A 19,635-nucleotide genomic window follows, 5' to 3' on the forward strand; every position below is an offset into this window, starting at 1 on the left:
CAAGATACGATACAACGTTGGAATGGAAACCTCTTCTAGTCTATCTCCGTCTTTGGGACGTTCGAAATCTCACTACTTATCGCTTCAAACGCTACTCGGTCTCTTTCCATCATGCTTCTAAGTCTTTCTTTATCGTCCGATCCCAAGGAGTATCGTGATGGTTTCTTATTGCGAAGACTGGTATATCTCGGTTTAATCTGCTGATTTGGGTCTGGCTTGTAGCATGTTGTAACCTCTTCTGACTTGACTATTGATCTCTCACTGTACATTGACGGTTCTCGTTTGATAGCAATTTCTGGGGAAGCTTCTGGAAACGAGCTTATACTATCTTCAGTAAAAGCTTTCCGTCTTCTCTTTGATAGCGATTCTTCATCCGTATCATAATCGTCCGCGTATTTCGTTCCTGCAACGGAAAGATTGATAACCCCGTGCGAATCAACACCTCCCATCATGTTGATTATCTCATCTGGTTTGAGAGCTGGTAATCCACTCGTCCGGAAAACTTGATCTTTGGAGACTGAAGTTCGAGTCGAGCTTTTCTGACTCCTCCCCGTCAAAAGTGGTTGGTTGTGGTGGTGAAGTGAAGCCGTATTCGTTGTATCTCTACCGGGTGATGCTCCCATCTTCATGGCTTCTAGACCTGTCAAGAAAGCCTTCCCGTATTTATTGACAAAGAACAGATCCCTTTCATTGAGCATGACTTCGTAAGCTTCTTCTGCGATACAATCTTTCAGAAAATCAGGAAGTAGGTAATAATCCATTCCTTTCATTGCAGAAGTGACGGTATTTGGCGAAACAGCGTTTGGTCTGAAAGTTTTCACGAGGTTCTGTAATTCGGGTAGAGGTGAATGTCTCGCCAGTGGAACGTTCTGTACAAGAAATATCAGCTGGTTCTGATCAAGTGGCTGAAAGGTATAGCTGATCTCACTATGCTGTAAGGCCAGGGCCCGTCTCCTATAGCTGCTTTGCCAAGACTGTCCAAGTATGCTTGATGTTCCATGGACCAAGAAGCCTCTTTGATCTCTACCATATTGACACTGACTATCCGCTTATCAAGATTATGTACCGGATTTCTATTTCCCTTTTCGAAGCGTCTACAATGTGTGCATTTATGAGTTCTTTCGCAAGCATGAAAGCGAGTTGATTCCGGATCAACTGTAGTGCAAAGAAGAAGGTAGGGATCTGTTTCAATCGTACTATATATGGATCGTTTGTATCGGTCGACATGAACCTGTGGAACCGATTCAGTGACAGAAATACGCATGAGAAACAAAATTATTCACCTGCTCATCAAAGTATTTTGCCACTTCTTTGATGACATATTCCCATCTGCAAGCGATTTTGATCAGACTTCATCGAAATGAACAGGATAAGACTATTACTCACCCAAAGCACCAGGTATCGAGAAAGAAAATCGTGTCATCCGGAAACAAGCTCATCTGCTCTACGAGGTCTCGTAAGACAGGTTCCTGCTCGAAGAACAATGTAAGCTACCGTCTTTCGGAAGTTGAGTACGCAAGCCTAGCTTACTCTGTCTGGCATGTCACCAGTACCTAAACTAGAATGCTTTTGATTAGCTATATCTGATTGAAGCACGCACGGTGTCAAAGGGACAGCTTACACGGCTCCAGTATCAAGATATATTCTGTCCAATACTCTTCCTCCTCCTCTCTGTTTACCCTTCGTCCCTGCATACGTCGATGTAGGCCGTATGAAAGGTTGTACAGCCGGTTCTCGTTTGAGAGTCTCAATGAACAGCTTATCTGCTCGAATATCTCCAGTATGAAGGACTGCTTCGTCAGGAGAAGTGATAAGGAACCTATATTGTGATTAGTAATACACCTGATCAACATGGACTTGTAAGCTTACATGGTCGATCCAGGACAATGATTAGCATCAAGGAGAGTGATTGTAACTATCTGAGGCTTCCCATCTTTATAATCTATTTCGTAATCTTTCGGAAATCCATATGGCACTGCCTCCTGTATGATGACAATGGTAAGAGTCAGGTTTTGTATGCGTAATATTCCGTGTAATCCAACTGTATAACACCTATCTTCTGAGGGTTGTGGTTGGGATTACTCACAATCCTATCGACGGTCTTTTCATCTTTCCCTTTCCCTTCTAGTCTCTTCCTCAGTCCAGGATATTTCAGTCTCTTCATCTCCCTCTTTCCCTCCTCCAGATGACCTCGATCTACTTCCGCTTCAAGGGAAAGTAACATTCTTTTCGTATCAGGTGAACAAATGATTTTACCCGTAAAGGCATCGCTCAGACCAAGCAAGTGGTCTGCATGTACGTGAGTGAGCAAGAACAATTGAGCATTGGGTGCTGATTTGAGTGGATGAGGGTGAGTCGGACAAGAAGGTGGAGAGGGAAGGAGGGTCGACGGGGTCGTAGGTAAGAAACAGTCTATTTTGATCGTTGGAAATTCGAGTATATGTCCATCTGGGAGATTGTCAGCTTTACTAGGGGGATCGCAGCATGAAAAGCTCACTATATATGCCTGCCATGACTGATCGTCTTGGCCACTGCTCATCCTCATCGCTAGTTTCTCAAAATCAACTTGCAGGGGAATGAGGAGAAGAAAGAGGAAATCGAGGATGTAATGTTTTCAGTTGATGTGGTCAATGAAAGTGGAGGGGGGAATAAAGTGCAATCCAGGGTTGGAAGGGAACAGACGAAGGTTGACTGGATTCTAGGCTCTGTTATGTGGGTGTGATAATTAATGAAGTACTTAGCAGGGTGAGTGGCTGGTGCCTTATATTCCCATGTCATCACCCCCCGCGCGACGTCACTGTGCCGTTATCACCAGTTTTAACTATCAACCACTGATTCGTCACTTTAGAGAGAGAGAAAAGATCGTCATAAAGAGAAAGTGTTACTCTAGGTCTTCTTTCTTTCTTTTCTTCCTTCCTCTTCCACTCCCTCAACCCATACACCTCCTTCTCCCTTTGTATATCGTTTAGAATTCATCTTTGATAAACTTGCACATCCGATGCCGAGCATCTTGTCAAGATTCAAACGATCCCCTTCCACTTCTTCTTCAAACGGTGATTTAGCTGAAGAAAGCAGATCAAGAAGATCATCTGTCGTTTCTTCAAATTACACTTACGAAGAAGGTGAACAACATATAACATCTCCAGGTAGAAGTAAAATAGCGGTACCACCAGGTCCAGGAGGTAGTATATTCGTTGAAAATTTCAGTGATAACAACCAAAATCAAAATCAAAACACATCATCTTCACCTGTCAAAAGGCAAATCACACCCAGTCCAAGAGATAGACCTGCACCCTTGAACGTACCAGTTTCAAATTCTAATCCACCAATCCAACCTCTAGGTACACCCAAATTAGTCTTGACTGAAGAAGGGTCAAATTCACCAAGGAGTTTTAACAGTAGCCCCGTAGTCACCAGTCCAACCAAGGTTGATCGCACTCGTCCTACTTTAGGTTTAGGTATAAGTAATACGGATCGAGTAAGTCCAAATCTTACGCCCTTGGTCCAAACAGTGATATCGCTAGATCGTTGGAAACTGATATATGCATCTTCATTTTCATTAGGATACAACTGAAGACGACTTAGAGACCCCTACAGCATACGATCATTCATACAAAGAGATGTCTCTTCCCGTTGATTCTACCACTCGAGTGAGATCAGGCTCTATAATCTCATCTAACGGAGGACATTCTAGACGTGGTTCTATCCTATCCCGGACGACGAAAGATGCTACTTCACCTCCTTTATCACCAGAAGGTTTACATCCAGTAGATAGTAGACAAACCAGTGGGAGTAAGAAATCAAGAAAAAGAAGAACAAAGTCAATTACTTCGACATCTGGTCAAAGCGGAATCGCTGCTGCTTTGGCTAAAGGCGGTTTACATATCACTGGCCCGGTAGTGAGCGATGATTTCTTGAAGTCGATGCATATCAAACCAAGACATCGCAGCAAGAGAAGTCCATTCTTGACTTCCCGTAAAGATGGTGACGACGATGGAGGACATGGTGAAGAAATAAATGGAGAAGACGACTTTGAAGGCGATGATTTCGATGATGACGACGACGACTCAAGCAGTGATCTAGGTGATGATCTACCTGTGACTGGTTTCGCCGTTGCAAGTAACAAGAGAAACGCAGACTTTCACGCTCTTTTCCCTTCTATCGATGATGGAGACTATCTGATTGAGGGTGAGTAGTCCCTTACTGCTTGGCATGTTTATAAAGCTGATCTTTGTTTAGACTATGGATGCGCATTATCAAAGGATATTCTGTTGCAAGGGCGACTTTATGTTTCAGAAAATCACTTATGCTTTCATGCGAACATCCTCGGTTGGGTTACAGATGTAAGTAAACCGTGATACGTCATTTTACGTCGTACATCGCTAATAGTCAACATAGGTTGTCGTGGCTTTCGCGGACATTCGGACCATTGAAAAGAAGATGACTGCATTGGTCATCCCAAATGCCATTCAAGTGACCACCGGTAATGCCAAGGTAAGTGATCTATCTATTCAATTAGCAACAGTTTACTCATGAACTCTCTATAGTACACATTCGCATCACTCATCGCTCGAGATTCCACCTACGACGTGATGATGAATATTTGGCGATTGTGTAACCCTAATGCTGTCATGTCTAGCGTTTCATTGGCTCAGACCAATGTGGGCTCAAGACCAGGATCAGTAGCGGGCGATGATGCCGATGCGCCAAACTCAGGTGGAAACAAAGAAGGAGGAGCTTCAAAAGGTCATGGACCAACACAGTGCGCTTGTGGCAAGGAAGGCAAACATTATGGTGAAACTGCATTGGACACTACATTCCACTCAACGCCTGAAAAAATATACGAACTCATGTTTAACAGTGGTTGGTTCAAGACTTTCTTAAGTGACAACCAGAAGTTGAGAGGTGAGTGCGGTGTTCACTGCGAATAGTCCATATGGAGTATTTGCTATTTTGCTGACTGTATATTTCAGATATTGAATCGTCGGAATGGAAACCCATGGGCCCATCAGATCCACTCTTGACTCGTTCAACATCATATATCAAGCCACTCAATGGGTCTATTGGTCCGAAACAGACCAAATGTCACATCGTCGACGAGCACGATCATGTGGACTATGACGACTATATCTCTTTGATCACCACTACCAAGACTCCTGACGTGCCTTCCGGAGGTGTTTTTAGTGTCAAAACTAGGACGTGTCTTATGTGGGCTGGGAAAAACGCTACCAAGGTTGTGGTTACCACTACCGTCGAATGGACTGGAAAGAGTTGGGTCAAAGGTCAGTGATAGTGTGACTGATCGGTGTAGGTTCATCACTTTTCGTTGAAGCTGATTGTCTGTCCATCTTAAATAGGTATCATCGAGAAATCATGTATTGAGGGCCAAAAAACATATCATGACGATCTCGAGACTGGCATGAGACAATACATCAAAGAGAACGCATCCGAGTTTGCCGGTGAAGGAGGTGAAGATGAAGATGAAGTAGCTGAAATTGAATCCAAAGAAGCAGCTGAAAAGGGAGCAGGAGAAAACGTGTCTGAAGCCCAAAAATACGCAAATGATCAAGCTAAGAAACAAAGAAAAGAACAAGATCTAGGACTACTTCAATCTGGAATAGATTCTTTGGTTGCTGGTATCAAAGCGATATTCTCTGGTATCAAAGGTATATTCGATTCTGTTGAAGACATGTTAGAAGACACTCCATTCAAATTATCAAATTTATTGGCTATCTTAATCATCTTGTTGGTTATAAGTAATGTTTATACATATCTCAAAATTGATAAAAAAGCGTCATCGACAAGAAGATCAAAGAAACTATCTCCTTCGCATAAAAGGGATGAGTATGGAAATGGTGATATCAGTGGTGGCATCGAAGATATCGAAGAAGCTGTCAAAAGAGTGTTAAGACAAAAAGCTTCTTCCCAAACTCCAAAGGAAGAATCAATAGAATTGTTGAAAATACTGGACAACGTTGAAAGTAGAGTCAACAAACTAAGGGATGATATCGCCTCTATTGAATTTGATAATTTGATTACAAAGCCAAGCGAAGGATCAGGTACTTTGAATGACCTCGATTAGGAATAGGACTGCCCAAAATGAAGGAAAAAGAACCATTGCGATCTGGAACAAGGTGTTTATACCCAAATTTTAAATCGGTAACGTTATCATCAAGTGTATCGTATAATCCTCTTGCTTTATTGTTTGAAAATTGTTGAATTGTGATTTCGGAACGGACCAATATATACGACGAGTTCATGGAAAATGTTGAAATGCATCGAATTATGATTTGACACCCAAGATTCATTGCAGAATTGTGAGGACTAGTGCCATGTGTATTCGAAAGTTTACAAGATATCTACAATATTCACAAAGCTTGAACGTACATACACCGTGCCTACACTTCCGCATCAATCTTCTCACCTTTCAACTTTTTACCAATAATATCCAGCCTTTTCTCCCAACCTTCAACTTCACCTAATTGCCTTTCTATCTCTTCAATTTCATGATCCAACTCCTTCTTCTCTTCTGCGCTAGTCGAATTCAATGTGGTTAGTTGCCATCCGTGAGCTGCTAATGGTGTAGAAGGAGTTTGAGGTATAGGTTGAAGGTTGGTCAAACCTGTTAAATTCGTTGTTGAAGCTGCTGGAGTTCGATTCAAGGGAGTTTGCGATGTGGTGGTTGGATCACCTAGACGTAAATGTCGATTATGGTATTTCAATAACGAAGGCCGATGCCTAATTCAAATGTCAATAAGATTCCCTCCCATTACGTTGGGGGTAAGTATAGAAATGAGGGAAGTTTCGTGAAGAAGGACGAGAATCATTTTAACAGAAAGGGCTCTACAAAAAGGGATGATTAGCACTCACGAGATGGTGACCAAGGTAATACCCAAATTTTTGGCATGCTCATACATCAATCCTTCGACATCACTGGATACAGCAGAAGTACACTCGTCAAGAACGGCATAAGAGGGTCGATGATAGCTGTATCAATCTGCAATGAGCTGTTTTTCGGTCCGCGATCAGTTAGGATACATACAATAATCTCGCCATTCCCATCTGAGAGCAGCACGGAACGTCAGTACGCAGTTTGAATGATAATAAAACAAAAACGTCACTCACTCGCTGCTTCTCACCACCCCTGTGGTCCGATTGAGCAGGGTCAGCAAAGTTGTTGGCTTGTTGTAATCAGTTCCACTCACGATAGCACATCTTTCCACTCCTTCCTAGTCTCCCAGCCCCCTTCTCGCGAAGGCAGATAAGCCAAATGAACATGTTCAAGTATACTCATGAGTTCAGCATCTGTTCTACCACGGGACTTCATCTCTGCAAAACTGTGAGGACTGAAATTAGATCGCGGATCAGCGTTGATCATCCACAAGACGTCCGCGAATGCCTCGTAGCTTACTAAATGACTCTATAAACGAATACGCGTCAGCTAAAGCACCCGCTACAGGTCAGATGTTTTAGCTTACTGGTCTCTTAAACTGCCGATGCTGAGATATGGTCTTTGGGGGAGGAAGAATGTACCTCCTTCACCATGAATTGGTCTTTCCATCAATCCAGACCAAGTCGGCCAAAGTTGAGCTACAATCCGAGCAATAGAAGTCTTCCCTACACCACTGAAAGAAAGCCATTAGTATTGTAAACTAACTTTTCGGTTCGGTGCATTGTGACAACTCACTTTGGTCCGGTGATCAACGTATGTTCTCCCTGCTCCACTCTTAGATCTAATCTATGTATCAACTCCTCTCCTCCCCGTTCGGCTCCTGCTACTCCTCCTGCCGGAGCTACGATAGGTACGTCTCGAAGCAACAAATGCTTTGGCCCAAGTATCACTCGTCCATTGACTTTGGACAAATCGTAAAACGGCTATCAGTCTTGTATCAGCAAGATCATTACGGGCTATTCCGACTGACAAATGGACTCACCTGACCTTCCTCCAAACTGGTTGGTCTGGGGTTTTCAGGATATATGTTGTTGTTTAGAGCGTGTAATGATGACAATAAAGCATATACTCGTGAAGTGTACCCTGAAAGTTCTGCTAGATCTTTACCAGAATACATAAGTCGGCCACCGGCATCTGCTAGTGAAAGCAACAATCGTCGATTTGAGACATAACCTGAATCAAATGCTGTGAGAACTGGTATTTGAGAATCGAAATAGCAGTCTGGGAAAACGTACTTTCAGTCCTCGCTGCAACTTCATGCCCAACTCCCATCGTGCCTTGGTTCGACGTAGCTGGACCAAGTGTCTTTCCTGCCGCTGGGAATAATATAGGCAGAGACATCAAACAGTATCCTGCAGCGGACCAGAGATACTTGATCACAAAATCTTCCGTCATGCTGGGAGGAGATGTCACATAAGCTGGAAGTTCACATGCCACTCGTGAGTTTTATGAGGCTTACCCGTAAGGTATCCTGACCTATGAAAATCGGCGATTAAGTGAGTAAACAGGACGAAATGACTCTTCAGACACTTACCTTGAACACTGTATGGACATGCTTTGCCAGTCGTTGGTAGGCAGCCATGAGGATACCTTTCTCCCTTTTACCGCCATTATAGAAGCTATCCCAAATCTTAGTTGACAGCTTATATTCATAACAGTACGATTGACTCACGCTACCTCCTCTCCGTCTCGACCAATCCTTCCTAAACCCGCTCTATATTCTCCCTCAAGTCTAGCTTCGGTCGCAGCCATTTTCCCGAATGCAGGTGTAGCTTTCTTCAATACCCAAGCGGTGAAGCCGTAATTGGCGAACAAACCAATTGTTCCTAAGGGTCCCAGAGCAGCTGCCAGTTGAGATGTAAAGATTACCATATCAAGGAATGGTTTTCCTATATTTCCGCTACACCGCGCAGGTCAGCTAGAATAAGAAACAGACATCCTTGTACATACTAAAGGGCAGCCAAGGAATCACAGAAACGTGCGACATCGGTGGTGATGAATCTGATGAACTCGAGTCAGCATATGATCCGTTCGTCGAAACAAGATCAACACTTACTGGTCCGCCGTTCCAGCAGAAGCTTCACTAGCGCCACCTCCGGCACCTTTCTTCTGCTCGACAGGGACCGAAGCACCCAAACCCAAACCGAATTTATAGTAATTGAGATTGTCATTTCTGTATTTCTATCTGATTCAGCTACGACGTGGGGGAAGAAAAGATCCAAAACGTCTCAGGGTTCTCTTTACTCACAAATAGAGATCATGGACATATCGAGTGAGATTCGTTCTCAGTGCCAAGGCGAGTTTCCGTTCTAGGTACCGGATCTATCATTAACGCATCAAGCTTCAGCCAGATAAACTTGCATATATGACGGGGTTCTTGAGATGAGTATTACTGACCATAGAGTTCGTGTATGTACTAGGGATAGCGAGGACGAACCACCATCCTAAACCTCGAAGGAAACCAGCTGCATTTGCCGAAACCTGAATCAGAATTACCATCAGCTCCCAAATGTGACAAATATATACAGTAGACTCACTAGATCCCGAACGATCCTTCCATCTAGACGGGCTACCATGACACTCAACACTGTTCTCGAGAGGAGGAAGAATGAATGTAAGACCAACAAGAAAGCTTCTTTCCCCGTTTTGCTGATTCGACAAAGTCAGTTTGTGATCGCAAATGAATCTCTTGGCCAATTACTGACCTTGGGAAAGCAACTTTCAGTACCGCGACTAGCATCTTCCAGAATTTCTTGTTGACGCCTAGCTTTTCTGTCGGATCAAGAGGGGGAAAAGAAGCTAGATGTGATGCGTATAGATCTGAAGAGGTTGGGGTAATTCGTACTTTTGAAATCCTTCCCATGTGTGGTACAAGTAATGTACGTGATCCTCCATCAGGATGGGGGATATACTATATTGATACATGACCAGTCAGCTAGAGGCAGCAATTGTCAGCTCCTTTAGATCGCTCACCAGATCAACAAGTTTCTTTTCCAATGCGGGGGTATTCCTGAGCCACGTATGGTTAGTGGATGCTTGGGTCGGTTTTATTTATACCTTCAAGCTTACAATGGCGTTTCTGTCTCTCTCCTCTTCCTTTCAGCCTTCCTTGCCAATCTCTCATCTCGCCAGTTTTTCACAACGGACGATGCATTGATAGGGACAGATCTAGCTAAGATTGCCGATATCAGCGCAACGATAAGAGCTTGTCGCCTACTTGCTGAGAGGTTTGAGAGGGATGATTTAGACAACGAGGAGATGGTCGTAGGGATAGTGAGAGCCATCTTCCTTATAGCTACTGATCTGGATGTGACATGGAAGGGACTGCGTGGTGATGAGTAGTGTTGTTTCTGTCCTTGTTCCTATCTGTTATGGCAAGATCACTTCACGACAAAGAGATTCAATGACAATTCCTACACTGAACGTAAAAACTATGGGAAGTAAGCTTATTTGCTTTTTATTGCCGGTTATCAAAAACAATAAGAGAATAACCGGGAGCGGATCCATGCGCCAAGGCACGCGGTATCATTCTGTGTGTCCTTTGTCAAAGCTAAGATGGACGCTATGATCTCTGTCAACATTAATTGTTACAAAGAACAGATAAACGTGAGGAGAGTCTTTGAGATCATCATTATCAGTCATACGCTGATAGAAAGTCAAGTTTTACTCGGTCAATGATGCTCGACAAAGAAACAACGCCAACAGCAAACACAAAGCCTAATTTAGCGGCCAAGTACAGAGGAGCTTGTGTGGAGGTGAGTGGATTTCTGTCTGTGTGTCGTATCGAATTGCGAGCTCTGATAGGAGAGGAGTAGAGCTCGATTGGTAGACTCTGTTCCACATATGGCTGACGTTGTCTGTTGGACGACAGGACCTCCAACTTCCACCTGCTTTTTGTTTATCGGAAGATGCTCGAATATCGCATGCGCTCGAAGCAGCTTATGAGAGGGAATTTGACCAACTTCCGTAAGTTAGACAAAGATCTACCAAGAACGATACCGAACAATCTTTGATATGTTGCCTCTTCTCACTTGTTCTGTCACACCCTCAAATTCGTGACATCTTAGTATCCTGAACGACCGCCGAAAACCTATAGGATATCTACATGTCCCCTCACTGAAGCAGAAATTTGAGGCAGGATCAATCAAGGAGGATCATCCCGTTTGTGCGTATCACTACCTATATCTCATGACAAAGTGCGTCTGGCTGACACAGTGGAGTGACTTCAGCGAAACACATAACGCATTTCCCACTTGCATCACGTTCCCACCCTTATACGATAATTCAGCCCCTAACACCGTTAGAAGAATTAGAGATCTTTTTCATCAATGCAGGAGTAGACTTCGCTCTAGGTTAGTGAATTGAGCACATGGTCGCTAGGAATAGAGCGTTTGACTGAGATCACAATGATAGTCACGGACGCAGAACGTAAATTCATCCTCGCTGTTGCAACAAAAGATGATCTTGAGGTGAGTCACATCTTTCAGTAGCATCCTGTTCCTTGTATTGTTGATCCTGATCTCTGGAATTATCTAGACGTTTGTCAAAAGAAGAGGTTAAGGATGGAGGCGAATCAAGCCATACACACCGAAGGAGTATATTTGTCCTGCAATTGAACAACGAAACCCTATGATTTGATGCATATCACAAGGAGTTGATTCGAGTCAGTTCAGTGTTTGAAAAACCCCATATCATCCTATGTATTGGAACTTGATAGTATAAAGAGATATAAGTCCTCATGCTTGTCCTTGTTCATGCCCATGTATCTTGTATTTCCCAAGCACTAAAGGTGATTTGGGCACCCTCGGGCAGATCACCTGTACTAATTGTGAATTTAGTCAACGGTTCTGTGGGATAAACATCCATTGTTCCAACTACAGCACCATCATCTACATATACTTCAAACAAGCTTCGATCCATTACGCCTGTAATTCGTTTTGCAGGTGATACCTGTGTTACAGCAACGTCAGCATTCTTCAAGTGGCCTGATAGATCTGACGACAACAAGTACCTGAGAAACTGAGAACTTGTCGGTGAAAAGTGGGCTATCAAAACCGCTTGTTTTGCCCCGATCTAACCAAGCTGTATAAGGTGTAGATCCAGCTAAGATATAACCTCCTTTGACACTTTCTCCTGTAGAATTAGTCGAGAAAGTAAAATTCATGGAAGCGTAAGATGAGAAGGTGACTTTTTCAGGGAAAGTAATGTTCATATCGAAATATAATCCGTTGTTGAAACTTGCCTCTGTTGAAGTATTCGCCAGATTCTGGGTGAATGATAATTGCTGTGAAAGGATCGGTGAAACGTCGTAAATTTCTTGAACCATTTCCCATCCTCTAATACCTGTATCTACTAAGGAGTTCTTCCTGGGCAACGTCATTGCACTTCTCCAACCTTCACTTGCGGTAGGTACAGTATTTGTATATCCCCAATTACTTGCCCAGCCAATACTGATTGGTTGATCATAGAAGAATTGACCTGCATAGTCGTCTTTAGCGAAATTCGATAATCTTGTAGCACCATCGTGAGGTTTAAAATGAGTCCCGTTGAACTCTCCTGCGAAATATTCCGTTATTGATCCACCTAATGGAGCACCGGGATTGACTGAGATAGTCAAAACCCAACCTGTCTCCGATGAGTTGCTTATGGGTAATGAAACCAGATTGGGACATTCATATTGTATTCCCAATAAATCGATATGTGAGATATTTGAAGCGTGTGACCATTCTTTCAGATCCGATGAAGTATATATACCAATAACGTATTCTGAAGCGAAAGCGATTACCATAACCCACGTGTCATCGTATCGAATGACTTTTGGATCACGAAATTGATTTGAATTGACGTCTAGTACTGGATTGCCTGAATAGGGAGTAAAAGTATATCCACCATCGAAGGAATAAGCTAATTCCTGAGTTTGTTTAGTCGGCGTATTCAAAGTGTAGATAGCAACTACGCCTTCTGTTGTATTAGGGAAGAAACCTGAAGTATTGTTGGGATCCAATACTGCTGATCCTGAGAATACACCGCTGGTCGAATTGGGAGGAAAAAGAGCTATAGGTTGATTGGTCCAATGATATAAATCAGGTGAAGTGGCATGTCCCCAATGTTGATTTCCAGCTACTACATCCGTAGGATTGTCTATATCATAGCCACCATCAGCGAAAGAAGAGTCTCAAATTTAGTACGGCAAGCTTACATTGGTAATACATATGCCAAGTACCGTTGTTATCCTTGAATAAACCATTTGGATCATTCATGAAACCCTGAGATACATCTTGTTACTCTTCGAAATCCTTTCTGACTGTAAAGATGACTTACTTTTGGAGGTGAATAATGTACTCTAGGCCTATAGGGTCCGGTATAATCACCTTGAATCGCGACACCAGTGGGCACAGGCGTTGATGATGTGGATTGAGCTAATGTCTCACTTAGCCAGATCCAGCCGAATATCAAGAGTGATGATAATGTTTGCCTCATTTCTGGAATGGATCTTCTGGTATATTGACTTATTCTACAAGTCAAATTGCTAGGTGAAAAGAAAGTTTCGAGAACTTCCATCGCAAAAGTAGGTTATATACCCCATCCAAACTATTGCCAAGCAGTCCGCATGAAGATACAGCCAAGACGGGATCTAGGTAGAACAACGTCATTCTTTCAACATGGCATGGTGATTATGGTGCCGCCGGGAACCCACTGAATCTAGCGGGGCACTAAGCTATCTGAAATTAAATAATCGTTAAACGAAGGCCCACAATCCCCGGGAATCAGTCTCAAGAGATCAGCATGGCATCCTCAGACCAAGGAAAGTAGACTACCGTGGGAGATTAATTGGTTGCGACCAATTATGACTGATTTGATTCCGCTCCTTTTTGGGCCTTTGCTTCGTTCGAGTTTGAATTTTCGCGCGAAAAAGATCAACACGATTAAACCTCGTCTTTCGATTGATATCATAATTTTCATTCTCTTAACGATATAAATCAAACAAGATGGGTGGTAGACAAGGTGCGTTGATCTCCATACTCATAATACGAATACCATAGCTAATATAAATCATCTACAGGTGGTAAAGGTTAGTCCGTTTCAATCAAGTATCAAAGGTATCCTTCATGGTCCTCGTTTATTACACGATACGTGAACAAGTAGATACACTCTGCTAGGAGTCATAATTTGTTCTCCTCGTTTGTAGCCAAAGCTAATCACGAGTCGTCATAGCTAAACCTCTCAAGGCTCCTAAGAAAGCTACCAAAGAGCTGTACGTGATCGTAGTCCATTTTCCCAATTGACTGTGTGATCTTGCCTTGTCGGACCTGGTCTAATATGAACTGTTCTCCACATAGCGATGACGATGATCTCGCTCTTAGAGAGAAACTAAAGAAGGAAGCTGCCGAGATGAAAGCTGCTGCTGCCAAGGGTATGTCATCGCTTTTTTACGTCTTTCTTTCACCACTTGTTGTTATTGGTCCTGACTTGATATATCTCTCTTAGCCGGTCAAAAAGGTCCAATGGGAGGTGCTGGTATCAAGAAGTAAGTGCTGCACATCTTCGCACGTCTCATGTGTTCCATCTTTCGGCGGTATACGTGTTACGGAGCCTTCCAGAGAATTTGGAAGAGTACTGCTAACCATGAGCTTACAGATCCGGCAAGAAATAAACGGTCTCAAGAGGGTGGACGTTGTCAGTATCTTCTGTAAGATGCGGAAATGAATAATGGGAACGATGCACCCAGATAACAAGGTCTAAATTTTCGTGCATCATGATATTTCACGACAATACGTATCAAAGCTATGTTCATCATTTTTGACAAGCACAATAAGGTGAACACTAGATGTTCTGATTGTCAGAGCGGAAGCAAGCTTGATGTTGAGAATACAATGTCTTGTCCTGGGTGATATCACTAGCGTGGATTGCTGAGATATCACGAGTATGGAAAAGAAACTGGTCGGCTACAAAAATGATTCTCTCTAATTGATTGCAGGGCTCAATTCATAATGTTTTCTCTTACCTGATTAGGAACAATTCGTATTAAGTCATTTAAACTTTGTGTACCTTTCTGCAAATCTAAAATAACCCGTGCATGAACCCTTTCCTCCCTGTTCATTTCTCGTTGAATTTTATCCCATTCATCTTGCATGCTATCGCGAACGTTCTCGGAGAACTATCAAACTGTCAATCGACTTGGCTACCATTGCTTTCCCTATCTCTCTCATCTAGTGCGAGCCCACTTCGAGAACAACGTTTGGGCTTACATTACTGCCAATTCAATAAGAAAATACGAAACGCGCCCTACGCGTTCTCCTTTGTCCCATCTCAGCAACGATAACAGTACCTTTGCTCCGTGCTCCATGAGCTCGACAGACATCTGATCAGTTTCCCAACGCTCATACGTCAGCTTCTAAACCGACAGCCCAAACCTCATCACTCTCAGGAAGAGCGCTCGTCAAGATCATACCGTTTGTATCTTGTCCGACTACCTCGGACGCTTCTTCGACAAAAACAAGCAATCGGTCTTTACCTCATAGTAACGCGATAACGACGTAATATTCTTGGATTGGAATCTAGCTCATATTTCGTCTCATCAAAAAGTGGATGTTCCGCACGAATACAACTTGGAATCATTCCACTTCCTTCATTGAAAATGTCAACAATGACGATGACAGCTTCAGGTGGAATTCCTGGAGGATTAGCCTCCCCATCTAGCTCATCACAATCACATGCCTCTCGTCGACTCACAAACAGGATGACCAATCGTTATTCGGTGAACGCCATGTACTCCTTGGCGGCGGAACAAGATGTAGAATTGGAAGATGAATTAGCTAGAGCGCAAAAGAGGTTAAGGGACTTGAAATCTAGGATATCATCTCAATCAAAGAAGAACTTTGTGCTGGAACGTGATGTACGATATCTAGATTCAAGAATAGCATTGTTGATCCAAAATAGGATGGCAGCGGATGAGAAGAGGGAAGTAGCAGAGACATTGGAAGATATAGATGAGGAAAGTGGCTTATGGCCTGATGAAAGGAGAATGGGTCAATACGCCAATCTGTTTTTCCTACTTCAAAGTGAACCAAGGCATGTTGCAAGTTTATGTAGACTAGTGAGCTTATCGGAGATAGACACTTTGCTACAAACGGTCATGTTCACGCTATATGGAAATCAATATGAGCAGAGGGAAGAACATTTGCTTTTGACTATGTTTCAGGTAAGTCATTTTACGCTGAATATCCTGGCATGATCGTTTGAGCTAATGCATGTTTGTAGAGTGTGCTTTCCGCTCAATTCGAAACAACAACAGAATTCGGATCTTTGTTAAGAGCAAATACCCCCGTATCAAGAATGATGACAACGTATACGCGCAGAGGACCTGGTCAGAGTTACTTGAAAAGCGTTCTTGCAGATAGGATAAACAGTTTGATAGAGCACAAAGATTTGAACCTGGAAATCAATCCTTTGAAAGTAAGTAATACATAGCTCTGATCCGCTACACCAAGCTGATATACTTGTGCAAGGTATATGAGCAAATGATACAGCAGATAGAAGAGGATACAGGTACATTACCACCTTCCCTACCTCGTGGTGTCCCACCAGAAGTAGCCGCTGCGAACGCAGATGTTCAAGCTATCATCATACCACGACTCACGATGTTGTCGGAAATCGCAAATACATTCTTGGCGACTATAATCGAAAGCATGGATACTGTGCCTTATGGAATCAGGTGGATATGTAAACAGATCAGGAGCTTGACAAGGGTGAGTGACTTGAAAGAGCAGCTGGACTATGCTGAGATTTGGAATAGCGAAAATACCCAGACGCATCAGACGCTAGTATTTGCTCCTTGATTGGCGGTTTCTTCTTCCTTCGTTTCATAAATCCAGCCATCGTAACTCCCCAAGCATATATGTTGGTTGATGGAGTACCTGCCAAGCACCCAAGGAGGACTTTGACTTTGGTAAATGTTCTTGCAATTATCGCTTGTCAGTATACTGATCTCCCGCTTGTCAGATCGCCAAAATGCTTCAAAATCTAGCTAACAAGCCTAGTTACGCTAAAGAACAATACATGATGTCCTTGAATCCATTTGTGGAAAACAATAAAGTCAGGATGAACCAATTCTTGAACGCCTTATGTGAGGTCGGGGATTTCTACGAGTCTTTGGAGGTGAGTGCCCCACTTTTTGACGGAATGACCCTTGTGAATAAGCTCACCTATTTCTGTCTAGCTCGACCAATATATGGCATTATCAAAGAAAGATCTACAAATCAATATTACTTTGAATGAATTGTACAACACTCATTCTCTGTTGATGCAGCATATGGACACACTGGTCAGTCAACTAGTTCATCGTTGATCGAAATTTATGCTAATAATACATACAGTCTCCCAATGACAAACAACATTTACGTATCTTGCTTGACGACTTGGGGCCGGCACCCGGTCAAGTACCACGTAAAGAGAACCGATCTATCGAACTTCCTCTCTATTCTCGTTGGGAAACTCCTATACAAGACTTATCCACGGCGTTAATGTCAGATAGCGTAACTCAAAATGATATCAACTATATGGAGGCTAAATCTATCTTTGTCCAACTTCTTCGATCAATGCCTCAGCTAGCCGATAAACGTCCTATCGACCTCTCCGGCTTGGCGGAAAGAGCAGCAACGTCAAAAGATCCCGTATTAGTAAGGCGAGGGATCAAAGTACAGGCTCTACTATCTGAATTAGAAGGGGCAGGGGTAGTTGACGCTGATGATCATTTCAAGATTATTCAAGATGAAGTAGCAGCTGAAATGGTTCATCTGGGAAACGCAAAAGAGAAGGTAGTCCTCGAAACAAGATCGCTTGAAGCTGTTTATAAGACTATATGTGATCATAACAATTACTTAAGAAGTCAATTGGAACAATATAAAGCTTATCTCCAAAATGTCAGATTGACAAGTTCGAAAGAGAAAGGCGCGGGTGGTGTAGGTGTAGTAACTGTCAATGGGAAAGAAAAGAAACAAACAAAGAATCAAGTCCTTGGTCCATACAGATTCACTCATAGTCAATTTGAGAAAGAAGGGATTATCATGGAGAGTAACGTTCCGGAGAACCGGTAAGTGTGTCCATAGATCCAGCACCCCACCATTCTAGTGGATGCCACCATTGCTGTACTATTCATCCTTCAACTTTCACCTCTCTGCGGATGTAGCTGACTGGTCTGGTCTACTATCAGCCGCGTGAACATTTATTTCAACATCACATCCCCAACACCGGGTACTTTTATAATTGCCCTCCATTTCAAAGGAAGAGAGAAACCAATTTTAGAAATGGATTTGAAGATTGACGACTTACTGGAAAAACAAAAAGATCAACAGGCGATGTTGGATCTGGAATATGTACAATTGAACGTACCAAAAGTGTTGGCTCTGTTTAACAAGGTGAGTTGCACGTCGATCGATAAGGTCTAGAGTGTTTTTCAGCTGACAGCCGCTTGGATTGACAGTTGTTCTCCAAAAGAAGATGATCCTTCCTACTTCAGTGAAAATAGTGTTTATTTCAAGATGTTATCTCTTTTCGGGTTCTTGATGTCAAATTCCTTTTCAATATACCCTTTCACGTTCCAAACGATACCCACTGGTCGTCCTCATCCTTTGTATACCCACCATTCGAGATTTTATACCCTTTTTGGAACGGATGTTATCTGTTTTGCTTTTCTTGGTCATCTCTTCGTTATTCATTCTAGAAAATAGCTTTATATTTTGTTTGCCATAGTGCATCATGCAAGAGCTTTAGTACCGTTACTCAGCAATTGGCCCCTTTTCAGGCAAGTATATCATCATTTCCATCGAATGGAATGCAGGCAAAAGTGCTGATGTCATAGGGAATGGTCCTCAGCGTGAGCCACCACCCCTACTCGTTGCGTCGACTGTGGACAACGGATTAACGTCGATGAAATCTGGCAAGTAGAACATATTACTCGATTACTTCGCTACCTTCGACCATATGCATAATGTCATACAAGTATAGACTCAACCACTATTTCCGGGCATCTTTCATCTCCTTATCCAATTCCTTGCGGCTCTCTACATCCATTGCTGTTGCTGTTGAAGGAAAGAATCCCTTCCCGGAGAGTTTGTGTCTCACAAGCTTAACAATACATCGCTGACTCGTTTATCATGCTTTGGCCGCTCTCAAATGATCGTTCGCGATGTCATTGTTCGTCAGAGCGTCCTTGTTCTTGGGACCGTGCACATTTCATTCTCGACTTGTCTTTACGTTATCTTTACTTTATCAAGGTCAAACAAAATGGACGATCAATTTGTATGAATGTTCACCAAGGGAATTTCTTTTTTGATGATGAAAAGATAAAGTTTTAGGCGTTCCTACTCCACTCACGATCAAAAGTTACTTCATCACAATCAGACGTCCTTTCAAATGTCGAGGTCATAGCACTCGCTTAACAAAACATGTCCGGACGTTGATGTTTGGAAGTAAAAGTACCGATTTCATAGGAATGTGTCCTCAGCGCGAGCCAACACCCCTATCAAATGTCATGCCTGAGTACCCATAAGTCGGTAAGTACAACATATCACTCGATTACTTCGCTACTTTGATGATATTGTACAAAGGTCAATCAGTGATTTCAAATCACCTTTGGTAACCAAGGTGATTAAATATTTATTCTCTTGGATCGTCTCACACAC

At 42.8% G+C, this 19,635-nt stretch overlaps 6 protein-coding genes across 6 annotated transcripts; 3 read left to right on the forward strand and 3 right to left on the reverse strand.

Moving 5' to 3' along the window:
- Window positions 1-35: 35 nt before the first annotated feature.
- On the reverse strand, window positions 36-2,513 carry IL334_000694 (uncharacterized protein; the record flags this gene model as incomplete). Its single annotated transcript, XM_062932458.1, has 9 exons — window positions 36-869; window positions 929-1,231; window positions 1,284-1,329; window positions 1,387-1,469; window positions 1,531-1,558; window positions 1,622-1,819; window positions 1,870-1,982; window positions 2,087-2,448; window positions 2,498-2,513. 9 exons carry the CDS (start codon window positions 2,511-2,513, stop codon window positions 36-38), a joined length of 1,983 nt encoding a protein of 660 aa, XP_062788509.1.
- Window positions 2,514-2,998: 485 nt separating this feature from the next.
- IL334_000695 (uncharacterized protein) lies at window positions 2,999-6,082 on the forward strand (the record flags this gene model as incomplete). Its single annotated transcript, XM_062932459.1, has 7 exons — window positions 2,999-3,478; window positions 3,564-4,188; window positions 4,240-4,343; window positions 4,399-4,494; window positions 4,548-4,905; window positions 4,974-5,282; window positions 5,358-6,082. The coding sequence occupies 7 exons, from the start codon at window positions 2,999-3,001 to the stop codon at window positions 6,080-6,082; spliced, it is 2,697 nt and encodes an 898-aa protein (XP_062788510.1).
- A 316-nt stretch (window positions 6,083-6,398) lies between these two features.
- IL334_000696 (uncharacterized protein) lies at window positions 6,399-10,236 on the reverse strand (the record flags this gene model as incomplete). The annotated part of the gene is made up of 20 exons (XM_062932460.1): window positions 6,399-6,738; window positions 6,871-6,987; window positions 7,043-7,062; window positions 7,126-7,144; window positions 7,206-7,346; window positions 7,479-7,625; window positions 7,688-7,875; window positions 7,935-8,125; window positions 8,188-8,348; window positions 8,412-8,428; window positions 8,487-8,571; window positions 8,625-8,852; window positions 8,903-8,953; window positions 9,009-9,125; window positions 9,201-9,274; window positions 9,350-9,433; window positions 9,490-9,601; window positions 9,658-9,863; window positions 9,926-9,962; window positions 10,022-10,236. 20 exons carry the CDS (start codon window positions 10,234-10,236, stop codon window positions 6,399-6,401), a joined length of 2,550 nt encoding a protein of 849 aa, XP_062788511.1.
- Window positions 10,237-10,626: 390 nt separating this feature from the next.
- On the forward strand, window positions 10,627-11,512 carry IL334_000697 (uncharacterized protein; the record flags this gene model as incomplete). The annotated part of the gene is made up of 6 exons (XM_062932461.1): window positions 10,627-10,707; window positions 10,824-10,918; window positions 11,020-11,117; window positions 11,182-11,304; window positions 11,366-11,421; window positions 11,489-11,512. 6 exons carry the CDS (start codon window positions 10,627-10,629, stop codon window positions 11,510-11,512), a joined length of 477 nt encoding a protein of 158 aa, XP_062788512.1.
- A 192-nt stretch (window positions 11,513-11,704) lies between these two features.
- Window positions 11,705-13,432, reverse strand: IL334_000698 (uncharacterized protein; the record flags this gene model as incomplete). The annotated part of the gene is made up of 4 exons (XM_062932462.1): window positions 11,705-11,902; window positions 11,964-13,093; window positions 13,152-13,218; window positions 13,274-13,432. The coding sequence occupies 4 exons, from the start codon at window positions 13,430-13,432 to the stop codon at window positions 11,705-11,707; spliced, it is 1,554 nt and encodes a 517-aa protein (XP_062788513.1).
- A 2,158-nt stretch (window positions 13,433-15,590) lies between these two features.
- On the forward strand, window positions 15,591-18,455 carry IL334_000699 (uncharacterized protein; the record flags this gene model as incomplete). Its single annotated transcript, XM_062932463.1, has 9 exons — window positions 15,591-16,154; window positions 16,214-16,408; window positions 16,462-16,701; window positions 16,749-16,901; window positions 16,955-17,110; window positions 17,172-17,276; window positions 17,329-18,044; window positions 18,165-18,369; window positions 18,435-18,455. The coding sequence occupies 9 exons, from the start codon at window positions 15,591-15,593 to the stop codon at window positions 18,453-18,455; spliced, it is 2,355 nt and encodes a 784-aa protein (XP_062788514.1).
- Window positions 18,456-19,635: the final 1,180 nt, after the last annotated feature.

This window comes from Kwoniella shivajii, chromosome 1, assembly GCF_035658355.1.
Source record: "Kwoniella shivajii chromosome 1, complete sequence".
Lineage (NCBI taxonomy): Eukaryota > Fungi > Basidiomycota > Tremellomycetes > Tremellales > Cryptococcaceae > Kwoniella > Kwoniella shivajii.